Below are 16,055 nucleotides of genomic sequence, written 5' to 3' on the forward strand. Positions count from 1 at the left end.
ATAGTTCCCGTGTGGCTTCTCCAAACATACGTCCATGTCCCCTGAACCGAGTGGTGCATGGAGGGGACCAGGTCTAGTATCAGTGGACATGTGGTGTAAATTGAGATGTAGAAGGTTAATCCCTTTTTTGAGATTTCCTTTGCTCAAAAGCATTACAAAAAAGCATAAAAGATCAGAGAGATTGTTACAAATAGTTACATTTTAAGGGTTTTTCTGGCAAACCTATTTTTGTCCTATTGCCAACACAGTTGACATATCACGATTAAATTTAATTACTAGCTTGTCACAAATATGTACGTATGAAATATGTATAACAGGATCATACAGCTACCTCACACGAAAAAATCCTGTGATCTCTACCCAACTGTTGACACCATCTGATCTAATGCTGAAGGACATCATCAGAAGTGATGCAGAGAGAACTTATTTTGTGACGCGTGCCTTCAGCTTCCTGGTACTGTTCACACGTGTGCGTGAGGCCACCGCTTACATAAACGATGACTCACTAATGACTGGGAATCACAAATGATTATCATGATGAAGTTAAAGCCTTTAACCCTGCAAACACACATTGGTTTTCCAAGCAACACTTTCTTCTCCAGTATCTGTGGAGGAATACGGTTTGCCCCTGAGTGGTAGTGCTTAATAGGCATGCGATGGCATGCTTAATAAATCTGCTGCACACAATCATGTCACCCTCAAGATTGTTGAAATGTGTTAAGTTCGGGAATCACTTGCCTTTCAGTCCTTTGTCATCAGATCAGATTTTTATTTGTCAATACTTTGGTTCATGACTAAATACCTGCAAAGGTAATGACCTGGAAAATGAGACTAAACCACAAGACTTTATTTAAACCTATATTAGCCGCTAAACATGAACATATTTATGTTTTAGGTTTGGAGCATCTTCATTGCTGTATCTGTCTCCCAGAGCTGCAAACACGACTGTGGATTCTCAGTCTTATTTAAGCTTTAGGCTTTAATTTTGATGCTTAATGACCTTTGTATTATGCATGATCCACTTCCATGCTAGGGAAGAGACAGAGTGTTATTCTACAACTTAGATCAGCTCTCCATCTTTTGCAAAATCCTGATGTCACTGGAGAAGATAAAGTTAAAGTGCTGTTCTCTGAAATAATCTGCCCAAAATAGAAGCTCATCAATAAAGGTCGCATGGTAATGATACCAGTAATAAATGAGATAGAGTCCTTTCAGATAATCGGAGTCAGCGAGATGACACCGGGTTTCTTATCTTTTTTGACGATATATATGATAATGAGTGAATGTGAGATGGCGTCCGTTACTCTCCATAATATGATCATTTCTATTAAGAATGACATTTGGAATTTTAAGCACATGTCATGCACTTTCACAGCTCCTCCAAATGTACAAGGCGTAATATATCTTAATATGTATTTTATTTTACAGCCAGTTGCATTCAAAGGTGCAGTTTCTGAAAATGTGGTGCAATGTAACAGCAGGTCAACATGGCAGCGTACAATATAAAAGCTCTGCAGCACCAGCCACTGTACAACAGTGTGATTTTGAGGCTACATTTTGACTGATACATGGAAAAAAATATTTTATTTTCTTCCAGCCTTCAGAATGTGCTCTCCAACCAGACATATCTTGTTGTTTTTTTCCATTGCATTTATAAAGGTGACTATAAAAGAAAAAATTGTGCTCTTACATCGATAAATACATATGGACTAGACAGCACATTAGGCCACTTCAGTCCAAAATGTTTTATGTCATCACATTGTACAAAAACACTAACCTCTGACTGGCACCTGTAACCAAGGGTTCATGGGTTTATAGAAAACAAACCCAGGACAAGCCAATACTTCTGATTACACAACAGCTTCAGTCACAGCATGTCAACATACATTCCTGTGGAGATTTACCACAACATGTGAAGGCATCAGTCCACAACAAGTGATCATGACGAGGAATGGCGGCTGTTAGAATTAATTCAAGTCTTATTATTTATTCATCCCCTTCCCTGTTCTCTGAGGGGTTTCATCTATCGTCCCTCCAGCTCCTCCAGGGTTTTTGTGGAGATCTTCATTCTGTGTCTGTCTTAACTATGGTGGGAGCATCTGCAGCTTTTTGTGTAGTTGGGGTCTTTGTGCCGTCCTGCTCGGTCTTTCTTGGCAGTCTGGGGCTACCAGCAGCTTTCCGGCCCGTCTGGGGGCTGGAGGAACCAGCAGCCATCTTGCGTTGAAGCAATGGGCTCCTTGAGCCTTTGGGCTTTGTTGGTGTCAGTAAAGAGTCCATGACCTTCAGTGACCTCAGGCTAAGCAGACCACAGAAGTAGTTGCACTGGTGCTGGGAGACAAACTGCTCAAAAACTTTGGGATTCCCTTCAACAGATAAACCTTGATGCCTGCAGAACCACACAGCAAAACCAAATAAAACAGTTGTATGATCAGAAGGGAAAAAATCTAATTACCTTTAAAATGCAGGTTTTTAAAGCATCATTTACATAAACAACACAATGGAAATATACTGACCCCGTGGATTTGACTGAAATCCCAACATTGGTGATCTTGGTGTCAACACCTGCAAAAATAAAACCATGCAATCACTTTATTTTTCTCTTATCCATGTGATATATTCAGACGTGACAGGCATGCAGTGTGAATTTACTCCCCATTAAGTCTAACAAACCATTACAAATATGAAAACCAATATTTAAGCATGTCGTGTTTTCACAACACACAGAACACTTAAAATCTGATCAGCATAAACAGGTACAATATTCTCTTTAACCTCTGGATGAGGGTTGGGAAGATAAAATATGAAGTAGCTTAGCTCAGAATTGTTGCTTTCACACTTTTCCTTATTGCAGGCAGTATTTACCTTATTACTTATTATAAGAAAACGCTTTAGAGCTTCACATGCTCACTCCCTCTACAATACAAACCCTTGAATTCCTGCAGTCTGCCTTTGATGTTGCTTGGTACCATTTAACTAAATTTAAGTTGATGTTGAATGCAGACAAGTTCATGCTTTTGGCCTAAAATATTGACATCAAATTCTCCAAATATCTCAATTGATCAAGGGATTGAAAGGGAAATGGTCACAACAAGTATTTGGGTATTATTATTATTATTATTGATCAGAACTTGTTCAATCCTTGTTTCCAAGATGAAACTTTATTTAAGTTTCTTTTTAGGAATAAATCCTGTGTCTCCCTCCAGGAAAGGTAACACTTGGTCATGGAAACTTTTCTTTACCTTTACTGGATTATGGTGAAAGAAGTTGGACACTTTGTCCCATTGTGCTTTGTGTTTTATACACCACAGTACTTTGTATGATCCTGCTAACTTGCCATCTCTGTAGGTCCACTGACTTTTGCATTGGGTGGCTTTTATACACAACTCTCCCCTTGTATTGTTTGCTCCTCACCTGTGTACATGCATGTGTAAAAGCCTAAATCAACATGGCCTGCACTCTGACAATATTTTAAATATGTTGCCCGCTCTTCCTCGAATAATCTACAGAAGGATGTGGAATTGTGAGAGCTGGTTACTGTGGAAGAATTTAGGTATATTTTATAGAATCAAGAAAATAGCTCATACTGTGGATGCTCTTAAAAGTATGTATTGAAATTCTGCTTGGAAGATTGTACTTGTGTATGTAGTGTATGACAGCTGTATTTGTTTGTAGTTTGTACTGATTTGAATCTCAATGACACTTTTACCTTGTTAAATAAAGGATATATACTGATTTGAACACAAATAAAGTGAATTAGGTAGTGATTGTTTCACAGCATCCTCTGTCCCTGGTTATCATGTAGTCTTAACGACTTTATCCACAAACTTGGAATTGCTTTGCTGGGGTCAGGTGTCCCTTACCTTCCAGCCGAGTGAGGAGCAGGTTGCCATTGGTCCACTGAAAGATCCAGTGCTGCAGGGCACAGCACTTCTGCGCCACCTCCGAACCAGTCTTCACGTCCAATCTGCCCGTGTGATCCAGGACAGAGTGTTTCTGGTAGTCTCCGGTCAGATCAGCCTCCACTGTGGCGTAGGGGACAGTGTTTGCTGGTCGGTACATCAGGTAGACTGGAATCACCCTGAGTAACAAAGATCACCGTGATGTGTGTCATGCGCCGTAAATAACACCCAGGATGTTATAACTTTAAACTGATGGTACTCACTCAAGAGAGGAGCCAAAATTATCAAGCACTCTTGCTTCAGCTGAGAAGATTTTGCAGTATTCACGAGCCAGGTTCTGGATTTTACAATGCTGTGGGCAGAACATTGGAGGATAGCCAGTAAAGATGAGCTCAACCTACACAAGTAAATGTGTTAAATCTAAATTTAATTCAATTTGTGCCACAGTAATCCATATGTGGGCGGCAGGACCGACACCTGACTGATTAATTTTGATGCCGGAATTGTTAGCTTACTGTTTTACACATTTTTCGGTAAATCTAGGATGACATGGATAGTATATGAAATCCAACCTTCCCTACATACCTGCTTGATGATGTCCAGGTTTCTTTCTAAAAGGTTGCTTTCTTCTTTGCCTCCATATGCGATAGGGTTATGTATTTTGATGATGCATGTGTCACCAGACTCATACACAGGCTCCAGACCATAGATGACTTTTGCCCTCCAGACTTTGTGAGAGCAGCCATAGCCGATTTGTGACTCCTGCATCGTTATACGGCCAAATAATTTGTTGGCCCAGACACCACAATCAGCCAGACCCTTGGTGAATATCAGGGGCGTCATTTCGATTTCTTCTCCAACTGCACAGCAATAATGATAGTAATGCAAACTGATGTTACAAGGCCAGGCAGCAAGACGGGCATGTCAGGCTGGGACAAAAATATGTGATTAAGACATATAAACTCGTATCTTACCACCAAGATCCTCACGTAGGGACATTCCGGCTATAACTGAGGGAGCAAAAAAACACAATGTGAGGCGCTATTAACAAGTAATGAAAAGAAAATGTATACTTTAATGCCAAATGTAAAGAAGACTACATACTTTCTGCACTAAGCAGTGTGTCTGTTGAGTCCATCCCATATTCATTTGTGATTGAGCATCCGTAAACACCGAAGTCTCTGCATGATGCCTGAACAATGGCAAGATTCACCTGAGTCTCATCCCCTGCACTGAAAGAGAAACACGTCACAAATGATACAGAATCTGTAAGAGAACTGTCTTTAAAAATAAAGAAGTCGTAATTTAACCGGAAATACAGTAAAACTGAATATACAAGAAACAGATTTCCAGTAATTTCGAAAGTATTTGTTCCAATTTAAACCCTATAAAAAAAACATAGCAAAACACAATATTTTATGAGGAGTAATACATTTCCAAGAATTTTAATACGAGAACTCACCTTCTTTTAATCTGCGTGATCACCTCTTCATTTTTGTACCATTTGATTGTAGAGTCACTGAGAACATTGAAGAACTGGCACCACAGTTTCAAGTGTCCTGAGGCGTCGGAGAAGGTTTCGGCCCTGATCTTGCGGATTACTTGAGGAGCTGGAGGCAGAGACAGACAAGACACACACACACACACACTGATGTTTCAGTTTCCTTCTAATGATATTAAATATATAGATAATGCCCTATACAAATATGCTAATGCTGGCTCATCTCATTACTCAAGCTTATTCTGCTATATACATTTTATGCTGTTACTACAGGAAATCAGAAAAATAACAAATCTTTTAAAATTTTAAATGACAAACTTAGCTATCAAATTCCAATCTAACCTCTTCATATATTGCAAGACTATCACACACTATATTGTTATCTGATATTCAGAAAAACTAAAGTGCTTCTCACGGGACATTGTTGTGTTCAATTGTTATAGAATTCTGCTAGGTGGTGCTGTGAGCTAATGAACCGTAGGAAAAGGAGCAAAGAGTTGGATGGTATTACACTGTGCGTCATGTTGGAGCTGGTGCTTTCCCAATATTAAAATCCGTAATTATCTGGTGCTTAATCCTTCATACATCTAAACACTACAGATATACCCTCAAAAAACAATATAGATCAGTCTGTACTGTTCTTTTTTTATGAAAATGTATAAATCTGAAAATAAATAAAAGAAAAAAACTTCTTTCATATCTGGTTTTCTTTGGGTTTGGTTATATTCTAAGGACCTTGTGGATCATGTCAATCAGGGGACTATAGCATTGCTGTCTGCCACAGTATCTAATTAAATACAATCACTGCAGGGTTCTAAACATTATCATGTAAATACACACATAAATATTTCAAAAACATAATTGAAAAATTATATTCATGACGATAGTTTTACCTTTGAATGGGTCGTGTTTGTCCTTCTCTGTAGGTTTCGCCTGTTCCTCAGTTTTCAGGTTGTTGGTCTTCTCAGTGGGCTGCTGGTTTGAGGCTTCAGTCTCTAGCATTGTCTTTCTCCTGTTCAAGAGTGGAGAACGTCTTTCTACAGGAGACGTCCGCTCACCAGCCGGCTGAAGAAGAGCTGACCGTCGAGACAGGCTTGGAGACACAGAGGGGGTCACAGGACTCGTGGAAAGCTTGTTGTTCTGTGTAGAAACCTCCTTTTTCTCAGCTTGGTTATCGACAGGAGATGCAGCCTCTGCGGCCTCCTCGGATTTGGACTTGGGTACCAGGATTTTGCGGCGTGCCCCAGAGGCCAGCTCTTGTGGAGTAGCAGAGGGAATTGGTGAAGCACAGTCTCTTCTCTTTAGCAAAGGGCTGGCCTCAAGAGTTGGACTGATTAAGGACTCGCTCCTTGAGAGCTCCTCAACTATAGAGCTGTCCGGCTGAAGAAGTTGTAGGATATTCTCTTGTGTTTCTGTGTTTAATAAACTTTGAGCGGGAATCATTTGCACACTCTGCAAAGAACTAGTGCTTGTGTTATGTTCTTTCATGTCGCATGGATCTAAAAGTACTGTGGAATTCATTTCAGTAATCTCCCTTTCAGGTTCGCCATTGAGTTTAATTTCTGGAGTTAACCTTTTAACCGATTCCACTTCTTTGCCTTGAGCAGGTTCGTTTTGGACATGCTTCACAATCATAATATTTGACTCCTGACTGCTGGACCTTGTAGTCCCAGATCCTCGGCTGACAGTTCCAGAGAGGTTTGAAACTGATGTCGGTCTGTTGGCTTGTTCAGCCTTAGCAGTTGCGGGAGGAAGTTTGTCTTGACTTGTGAGTGAAACAACAGGACAATCTATCGAAGGAACCAGACGTGATGCTCCAGTTTCCTGCCCAGTGTTCACGACACCTTCGTTTCCTTTCTGTGGCGCCTGAAGAGGTGGTGAAGTTTTACTAGGAGTATGAATTTGTTCCTCTATAGTTTCATGGAGTTGAAGATACACCTCCATAAGTATTGCCTTTATGTTTGTTGGGGGAGTATCGTCAGTAATAGCCTCAGATTTGCTGTCAGGCGTTGACTTCTTCACTTCCACTGTACACTGTCTGTCATCATGTCTCAATCCCTCACATGTCATTGGAGCAGCTGGTGTTGGTTCTTGAACTGGCACTGAATATGTTAGAGTGGGATCAAGTGCCTTTAATTGAGATCTCAGAAGTTCAGCGATCGATATGACTTTTGACACAGGTTTAGGAATTTCATTGAAGACTAAACTTTGCTCCTGTGTGTTTTCTGGGTTATTTGGTAACTGTGGCATGGCATTCTCAGATACATTTGGCTTCAGAGTCTGTAATTCTGGACAATTTTCTTGCACCACTTTTGATTCATTCCTCTCTTTGGAAGAAGCTTCCACAATTTCAACATCCACGTCTTTATCCACAGCATCTCTACTCTTTTCATGTGGAGCAGCAGCTTCAGTCTCCATCTCAACTATCTTCTCAGTTGGGGCCACACTCTCAGTCTGCATTAATACCTTACATACCTCATTACCCTCTACCTTCTCATTAACTAGTATTTCTGTGCCTTCAACTGTTTTTACAGCCGTATCTGCTTGGCTCTGGAGGGCCAGGGATGAAACATTACACTCACGGGTGTTCGCACCACCATCCAGACTTTCAAAGGTTGGCTTCTGTAAGTCTGTTAAAAGGACTCTATGGCTTTCATTTGATCCTCTGGAATGATCCAATATGTCCTGTGTCATCTTGCCAATAGGTGCTTGAAGACCACGCTGCACAGACGTGGTCTGCACGTCATTCCTCGTCGTCTGTCGTTTTGAAGGAGTCTTACGTGGCTGTTGAGCCTCCAGCGTACCCTGGCCGGGTGGAGGCCCGAGGCTGACAGGTGCATCATTCCTGTTCTTCTTTATACGGGCCTGAGTAACCTTGGGACAGAGCACAAGCAGATGTTACCATGTTGTAAGTCCCTTATCCCCAGCTATGCAGGACAAGGATAAACACATGTAGTTTTAAAAACAGCAACAGCTTATCCATGAAACAAACAGAGAAAGGAATGGCAAAAAGAAAAGATATAGTTAGTAACTGCAGCATGTGGGTCATCCTGCTCTGAGGGCACTGTACATTCATTTTACATTGGCTCCAAATATAGATTCCATTTAACATTTAACTGTGCCTCAAAAAGCAGCCACAGAACTCACTGTGAAAATATTCAGCTTTTAAGTTCACATACAAAACTGTATTTCTGATTGTTTCCCTTCATGGTGAGGCCTATTCAGAAACCAGGCCGCTATTTTACATTGTAGTGTAGCCAGAAAGGTATGCGAGTCATTTCAAGAGGCACGTCCGCCCTGCTGTGTTTTGTCTCAGGTCTCAGTGCCATCAGCGTTCAGCCCTGCCGCTGAGGCCTGGACCATTGCATAAGCAGCGCACAATAAAGATTCCCAACCCAGACCAGCAAAATGTTTACAGGGGATTGAGGAGAGAACCATGTAGCATACAAATCTTCTATTGAAGCAAAGGTTTTTATTTTTTTCCTATTACTTACACTCATTTGTGGTATTTATTAATTGTAGGAAATGTTGTATGTATATTTTAAGAGATTGGACTTTTGGCTCAACACAACTGAACAGCTCTCTAAATGTTTTTTAGTTGCCCTAAACCTTGTTTCAGGATTAATAAAGTTGTATTGTTCACACGATACCATCCATTTTACTTCTGAGCAATATTTCTAAAATTATTTTGAGAAATACTTTCTAGAGTTAGATTAGAAGATAAATACACTTATATTATCTGGTGATTAAATATATATTTAATGGCTACAGCCTGCAGCCATTGAGTTTAAAATAGCACAGAGGGTGGAAACAGGGGGAAACACCCTGTATGGTTTCATTCAGTGGTAACTAAATCTGCCTGACTAAACCTCTGAAGCTCAAGGATCAACACATTATATCTTGTTTAGTTGTTAAATTGTTTGTAGTTGTTAAGTGTAAAACCAACCAAAATGGTATTTTAAAAGAACAAGCTAGCGGTTTCCCCCAAGTTTCCTGACTTTGTTCTGAACTAAGCATACCCCCTTCTGCCCTGTCAAAATTTCTATCTTAAGAAATGCTGCTCTGGTCGTCTCTCACACGTCTGAACTGAAAATGTCAAATGTGCTGCATCAATGTACAGTCAGGTGACTAAATAAAGGAAATAGCGACATGAAGCGTCTGAGTGAGGTGTTGGGCCACTGTATGCTTCAGTGCCCTTTGGTACTACAAGTCTACAAGTCCCTGGACTCTACTAGACAGATCAATGTTATTCTTTAAATGATGTAGCATGTCAACGTCTAACGTCTCTTTAGAAAGTAGAACAAAATAAAAATTTCAAGTTAATTAACTCTGATCTCACATTTAAACCTTAAAGCCTTGAAAACAGTAGATTTTTGTATTGATGTATTTACATTTACAGTTAGAAAGATACTCGTTTCACAACTTATCCTACGTTGAAGTTGTTCACCAGAATTTTCTATCAAACTTCATCCCCTCAATGTTCTGACAGACTCTGCAGAAAGATACTTGGTTGTTCTTTCTTTACAAAACATTGCTCAATGTTGGCTGATGATTCTGCCATTACATACTGGTCTAAATTCTCCCATCGCCATTAGACTGGTTTGAGATCTGCCCTCTCAACCTCTTTCACCGCTCATTTTTTGGGGTTTTCCTTTAATTTGTCACCCGGCTTTACCTTAAGCAGCTGTCAACGCTTGCGTCATTTAATTCTTGTCACACAGCATTAAGCAGCTATAAATAGCCTCTGGGACGCTTGTGTTAGTGATGAAGCCTGTGTTGGCAGTACAAAGCACTCATGAGCTCATGCGAATGCCCTCACCTCACTCTGCGGGACGTGTCGCGACGCGGGCGCACTTTTTTGGCAGGGGCGTGTTTCCTTCTCAGACGGCTTATCTCCAGCCTGTTCACATGGACGCTCTGGTGAAGCAGCCCTGATTTCACACGGTGTGTCACCTGACGTGAGGTCTCTGCGTCCCAAAGTTACACTCGTGGAAGTATCTGACCTCTTATCAATATCCATGGCTGTAACATCTCTTTTAATAGCGTCCTTCTTAGTTGTGCGTAGGGGTGTTGATGCAACTCTTGACTGTCGTGTTGAGGTCATGTTGAGGTTGAGGTTGGGACTTTGTTTCTGCGTTTCCAACTTCTCCTCTTGTCTTCTGAGTCCAGCCTCATTCGCATGCTTTGCCACATGATTATCCTCAGTTCCTGACACGGTCTGACCTTCAGACGTAAGAGCAGCAGGAGATAGTGAAACAGGGAGCTGCTCTATCTGTGAAGGCACATGACATACGCTATCACCCTTTGAAGGCCTTTTAACTAGGATTGCTTTCTCTGCTGCTGATTTCTGACGTGGTTCTGTCATGTTTCTGTACTTTGGATCCACAATTGTTGGACTAGAAATCGTCTCTACTTCCATAACCTCCTCTTGATTCCCTTTACACGGTACTGAATCTCTGCAGGTTGGAGCTGCAGAGGCTGAGGTCTCGTCCTTTGCCCTCCTTTCCTCAGACGCCCTCTCTCCCAGTGTATCTGCTTTTGCAACTTTTGTGCAGTTAGAAATTTTTATCTTCTTCTTGACAAAGGGAGTTTTGGGTTGGTGCGCATTAAAAGTCTTATGCCCAGCATCATGTATGTACGTTCCGCCCTTGCTTCCATTTTCAGTTACGACTTGTCCGTTAGTGACTGGCTTTTCCTCAACTTCCTCCACAGTGGCCTCCTGTAATCTGGCCTCGGTCACTGCAGCCACAGCCTGCTGGTTCTCCTCAGTGCCCTCATCCTCCGTGGAGCTCGGCGTGCTGAGGAAGGCCTCCATTGTGGATCGGCGTTTCCTCTGCGTCCGGTCGGGACTGATGGTTCGTAGCGGCTCCTGGTTTTCTTTACCTTCTGCTTCCCTGCGCCGGTTCTCAGCCTTTTGTTTGAGCTTTGCAAAGTAGCGCTGGTGGATCTTAAACTCGTTCATTTCACCCACCTCCAGAACCCCAGAGCAGGACACGATACCTTTACTGTTGATGGCCGAGGCCTGGTATATAGCTGCATCCTCCACGGTGCAACTGCAAAAGAAGACCATTTAAGTTAAAAATGAAATTCATAAATTAAAATAGATCAAGAAAACGTTTACTAGGTTTAGGCTGTCTCAATATTTGTTTGACTATACAGAAAGATACGATTAATACAAACAATGCTTTAATACAATGTTTTTTGTCAGATTGTCCTTTGCTGTGTAGTGTTTCTTCTTAATGTAAAGTATGAACAGAATTATACAATGTTGATCTTGGTAATATCTTGATAGAATAAGTGTAGTCGTGCATATTAGTGGTTTGAAACACACTTACTTGTAAATGTGCAGGGAATGGTTCTGTCCATTGCGGAATATTTCATATTTAGGCAGGCCACAGTATCTGTCTAACTGCACATCATCCTTATACCAAGTAAGCTGAGGGGTTGGGTATCCTGAAAAAAAAATTAAAAAACATTTCAGGATATCAGGGCAGTGATTAAACAATTTTTTTTATCAAATAAACACAAGTAGCAGTTTGGTTTATATTGGCTAAGAGCAATGTATTATTGAGTAATGACATAGCTTATTTGTCTTATAGTCTTCTTAGCCTTGTTATAGCCTTGTTGGAAATCTTAATGATTTTCAAATGCTCAGTAAGTGTAAAACCATTTGTAGGTTGTTTTTTCATAATTTGGTGTTTCTACTTCCTTTTAGTTGTTACCGTCTTATGCACATGCTATTCAGAATTAATTTGTTTTATTGAGCACAATGGGTTATTGTGTGCAGTTGCAATATATTTCCATTATGTCACTCAAGGCCTTAAACTGTACGATGTTTGAATCATGTGTTTACCTGTAACCACACATGAGAACTTCACGTTGCATTTCTCTGACACAGCTTTTGACTTGAGGGTCGTTTCAAAGGAGGGCTGCGTCTCCTCGGTCAGTTGTGCCATCACGCTGGAGAATGTGCTCCTGTAAGACAAGGCAGAGGGCATCCGTCACTATTGTGTTGTGAAGGTCAGCAGCATTGCAAGTACAGACCGTGTGGAGCTGTCGACAAGCTCATTATAATTATATAGTTTTCTTTGGAGATTAAAATCAAGATCATTCTTTAATTTAATTTTTCTAAACGTTCTGATTTGATCATTAAAAGTCACATTTGGGGGGAAAACATCACATGTGAATTGATGCCGTTAACCACATCGTGTGTATTTGTTGTTTTTCCTCAGACCACATAAGCAAAAATAAAATGTGCAGTCCAGAGTGATTAGTTGGAGGTGTCATCAGTTGAGTTGAAATTAATTCCAGAAATTAAGCAAATCACTATAAATAGTGTGATTAAAGAATATTGAACCATTATAGCATGTGGAAATGCCCAAGGAACCTCACACGGACATCACAGTATAATATAAAGTGATCGGGGCTTGCATGCATATCCCACAGAATCATTATTATGGTGCTTGTGTTACATGCAGTTGATCCATGTCTGGTGTTGACATCCATTTCAGTGCTGGGTCAGTGCACGGTTTAAGGATAGGGTTACACTTCACTGCATGTTGCTCACCATTAAGCAAACAGAACAAGACAGTAACGATAAGGACATTCACAATTGTTAATTATAGGAATAATATGTATGGTTTAATGTGTGCACTTCATTCTAATGTTTGTGTTCATGGATTTCAAAGCTGATCTACAGACATGCAACAAAATAATATCAGTAATCAGCTTGAATATAACTTTGAAACAAAGGTTTTGCAGGAAATTTGTCTTGTTTTTGGTTGGAAAGTAGGTTTGCTGATGATAAACTGCTACTTCCTGATTTCAATTGCAACAAGATGATCCTGTGACAGGATTTTGCAGTGAAAGTCTATCATACAACTACAATGGCACTCAGTAGGATTTAAATTCACTAGATCTGGATTTTTTTATGGGATCTGCACCAAATTGCAGACACTCATAAATATCAGTCCCACACCAAAATTTTATGGATTCTTGCTTGGGACACGCCCCACCCCTCCACAAGATGTAATGGCAATGTAATTCTGCTAAAGACAACTAAACCTTCTTGGCAGTGATAACCAGAGGGGTGCTGGACAACACATACTTCTTTTGCTAAGGCTAAAGCCCTATAATGCCATGTTAAAGAAAGAGAAAAACAATCCTGGATCCACCTAGAGTTAATCCGGATCTGCTCCAAAATCGAATGGGTTCTTCTTTGGGTAATGCCCCACCCTTCCACCAAATTTCATGAACGTTGGTTCTTTTGGTTTGGTTTTGGGGTAATATGGCTGACATTCAGACAGACCCAACCTATAGCAATGAAAACCTCCTTGTTGGAGGTAAAACTACATGGGGAACTCACTGGTTATGTTCAGGTATGTTGCCCTGAAACATAAACTATAGAATCCATCAATATTTATTGATAAACACATCATGAAAGACAGAGACCTGAAGGTCAGCGCTCGTGTTTCATGAACAAATCTTTCCATGCATGAGCTGTTGTCAGTGGATTGCATGATGTGAAATGGGCCCCATGGTGCATAACTGAGATGCTGTTCTTAATCAGCAGTTTATTTAAACTCCGGTGGCCATGGCAACAAACAAAGAAATAACATGCCGCACACTTTCATCCCAGGTTAGGAAAACCATGAAGTGTTGACGTGTTACGGTGCACACGGCGTCAGTGAAGAATCTGTACCTGGTTTCTGGCCTCACGTTGGAAAGGTAGCTGCAGCCGCTGGACCTACTACTGCCATCGATTGTTTCCCCGTTGGTGGATCTTCCATTCCCAGAATTGGAGCGAGTCGGTGCCCTCCGTGAACCCATTTTTAACCAGATATTGAAAAAAATATGCCTTCAGGAAAAAACGTTTTCTGGCTTTTCTGGGAGATGAATTCAAGCTAGGAGAGAACAAAAGAGTGAACAAAATGAAAGATGATAATGTGACAATAGACAGAGGAACAGAAAGATACACATGTGAACATAAACACACAATGACCTGCTCTGTTCATTAGTTACATAAACAGCATTCAGTTGTCTATTGTACACAGTTTACTCACCGTTCACAAGTGTCTTTCCCTCCTTTGACAGATACCCCACAGCTCTGACTTAAGGCACAGAGATTTCCAATCTAACATGAGCATGCGTAGGCTGCTGGACTATTTATAGTTGGCCTGCAAATAGGCACAAGAGCACATCACACTTTCCAAAACTTCCCTTTGGACCATTTTGTAAAAAACAATCAAAGAGCAGCAGCAGATAAAACAAACATGTACGAAAAAGTTTTTGCGGAAACAATTAAAATCCTTTAGAAGAAGAACGATCCACAGGGATCCCATGCCAGATACAAGGTCATCCCAGATTTGGTAGCTCCCTGAATAGGAGGAGAGGATTTAAAAGACAGGGTGAGGGTTTTGTTTTTCTATTCTGCTAATGGACAGCGTGTGCTCTGAAAAAAAGGGGGACTATTTGTGTGGTCAGCGGTCCTCTGAAACTTTTCAGCTCATGTGTACACACCATAATAAAGAATCATATGAGCCTGTCAATCAGGAGGATGATGCCTTCACTTTTACTTCCATTAATATGAGCCGCACATTCTTACAGTTGCACAAGGTTCTGGTCATAAAACTGTGGAGTAATGTTTTCCCCCAGGGCCTGTTGACGCTGAAGCAAGACCACAGAAAAAACTGCATTAGTTGAAACACTTATTCAATTATCTTGTTTTTTTTAAATGCTGAAAGTGTGTTTTTATGATATAATATAAAATGGAGAGGCCTAACCATATTTCTGTGGCATGCATTGTCCCGCGAGTGACAATTGCAGTAGATCCCCAGAGATGAAGCAGTAGGAATAGAACAGCCTTATATAGGCACATCCCACTGACTGCCAAAGAGCTATGGGCTCTTATCTTTACACAAGCCAGCACACGCACGCACACACGCACAGACACACACACACAAAATGTACAGTTTTTAAAAAAGATCTATAGGTTATTCTGTGATACGGATTGTTTGTTGATATTTTTCCTCAAGACATTTTTAATAATTGTACGTTTGAGGAAAAAGGCGTAACAAAATTACCTTTAAGAATGGTAAACAAAATGTGACCCCTCCAACTCATCATCAACTCACTAGTTCTCACTAATACACGTTCAGAGAAATCAATTGCAATCAACTCCTCATGTTACCACATTCACTTGGCACATTACACATGTCTGTGTGCCGTCTGTCAAGCTATTTAAATTTTTCTGTTCCATCCATTCATCATCGTCTGTGACTCCCTCACTTTCCACTTTTCCTGCCAGCGAACGGATAAACTGCCACGACTCGACCACCAAGATTAAGAATTTAATTTCAAAATGAGAGAAACAAACTTATAGATCTTCTCATGAACAATGAGGGACCTTTAATGGACACACGCAGTATGGCATTTCACATCGCATTCCACGATGATTCCCTTACAACACACACCCTGAGCAAACACACGTACACACACACTGCAGTGATAGACATGTATGGGCTGGAGGGCCATGTGTGTGACTGGCTGCCAGTTCCCTGTGAGGGGGCTGGAAAACACAGTTGCCTCAGCGTGGTCTAGATATTCTGGATGGGGCATGTGGAGAGAGATCAAAGCATGACAGGGTGTGGAAACAC

At 40.9% G+C, this 16,055-nt stretch overlaps 1 protein-coding gene across 1 annotated transcript; it reads right to left on the minus strand.

Annotated features, from left to right (window-relative positions):
* Positions 1-1,399: 1,399 nt before the first annotated feature.
* Positions 1,400-14,303, minus strand: LOC117754504 (alpha-protein kinase 3-like). The gene is made up of 13 exons (XM_034573389.1): positions 14,102-14,303; positions 12,254-12,375; positions 11,736-11,853; positions 10,220-11,453; positions 6,294-8,274; positions 5,362-5,509; positions 5,004-5,131; positions 4,874-4,909; positions 4,485-4,759; positions 4,163-4,251; positions 3,861-4,078; positions 2,514-2,562; positions 1,400-2,386 (listed from the first exon to the last, which is right to left on the minus strand). Exons 1-13 carry the CDS (start codon positions 14,227-14,229, stop codon positions 2,065-2,067), a joined length of 4,848 nt encoding a protein of 1,615 aa, XP_034429280.1. The 5' UTR covers positions 14,230-14,303; the 3' UTR covers positions 1,400-2,064.
* Positions 14,304-16,055: the final 1,752 nt, after the last annotated feature.

Source organism: Hippoglossus hippoglossus, chromosome 3 (genome assembly GCF_009819705.1).
Source record: "Hippoglossus hippoglossus isolate fHipHip1 chromosome 3, fHipHip1.pri, whole genome shotgun sequence".
Taxonomy (NCBI): Eukaryota; Metazoa; Chordata; class Actinopteri; order Pleuronectiformes; family Pleuronectidae; genus Hippoglossus; species Hippoglossus hippoglossus.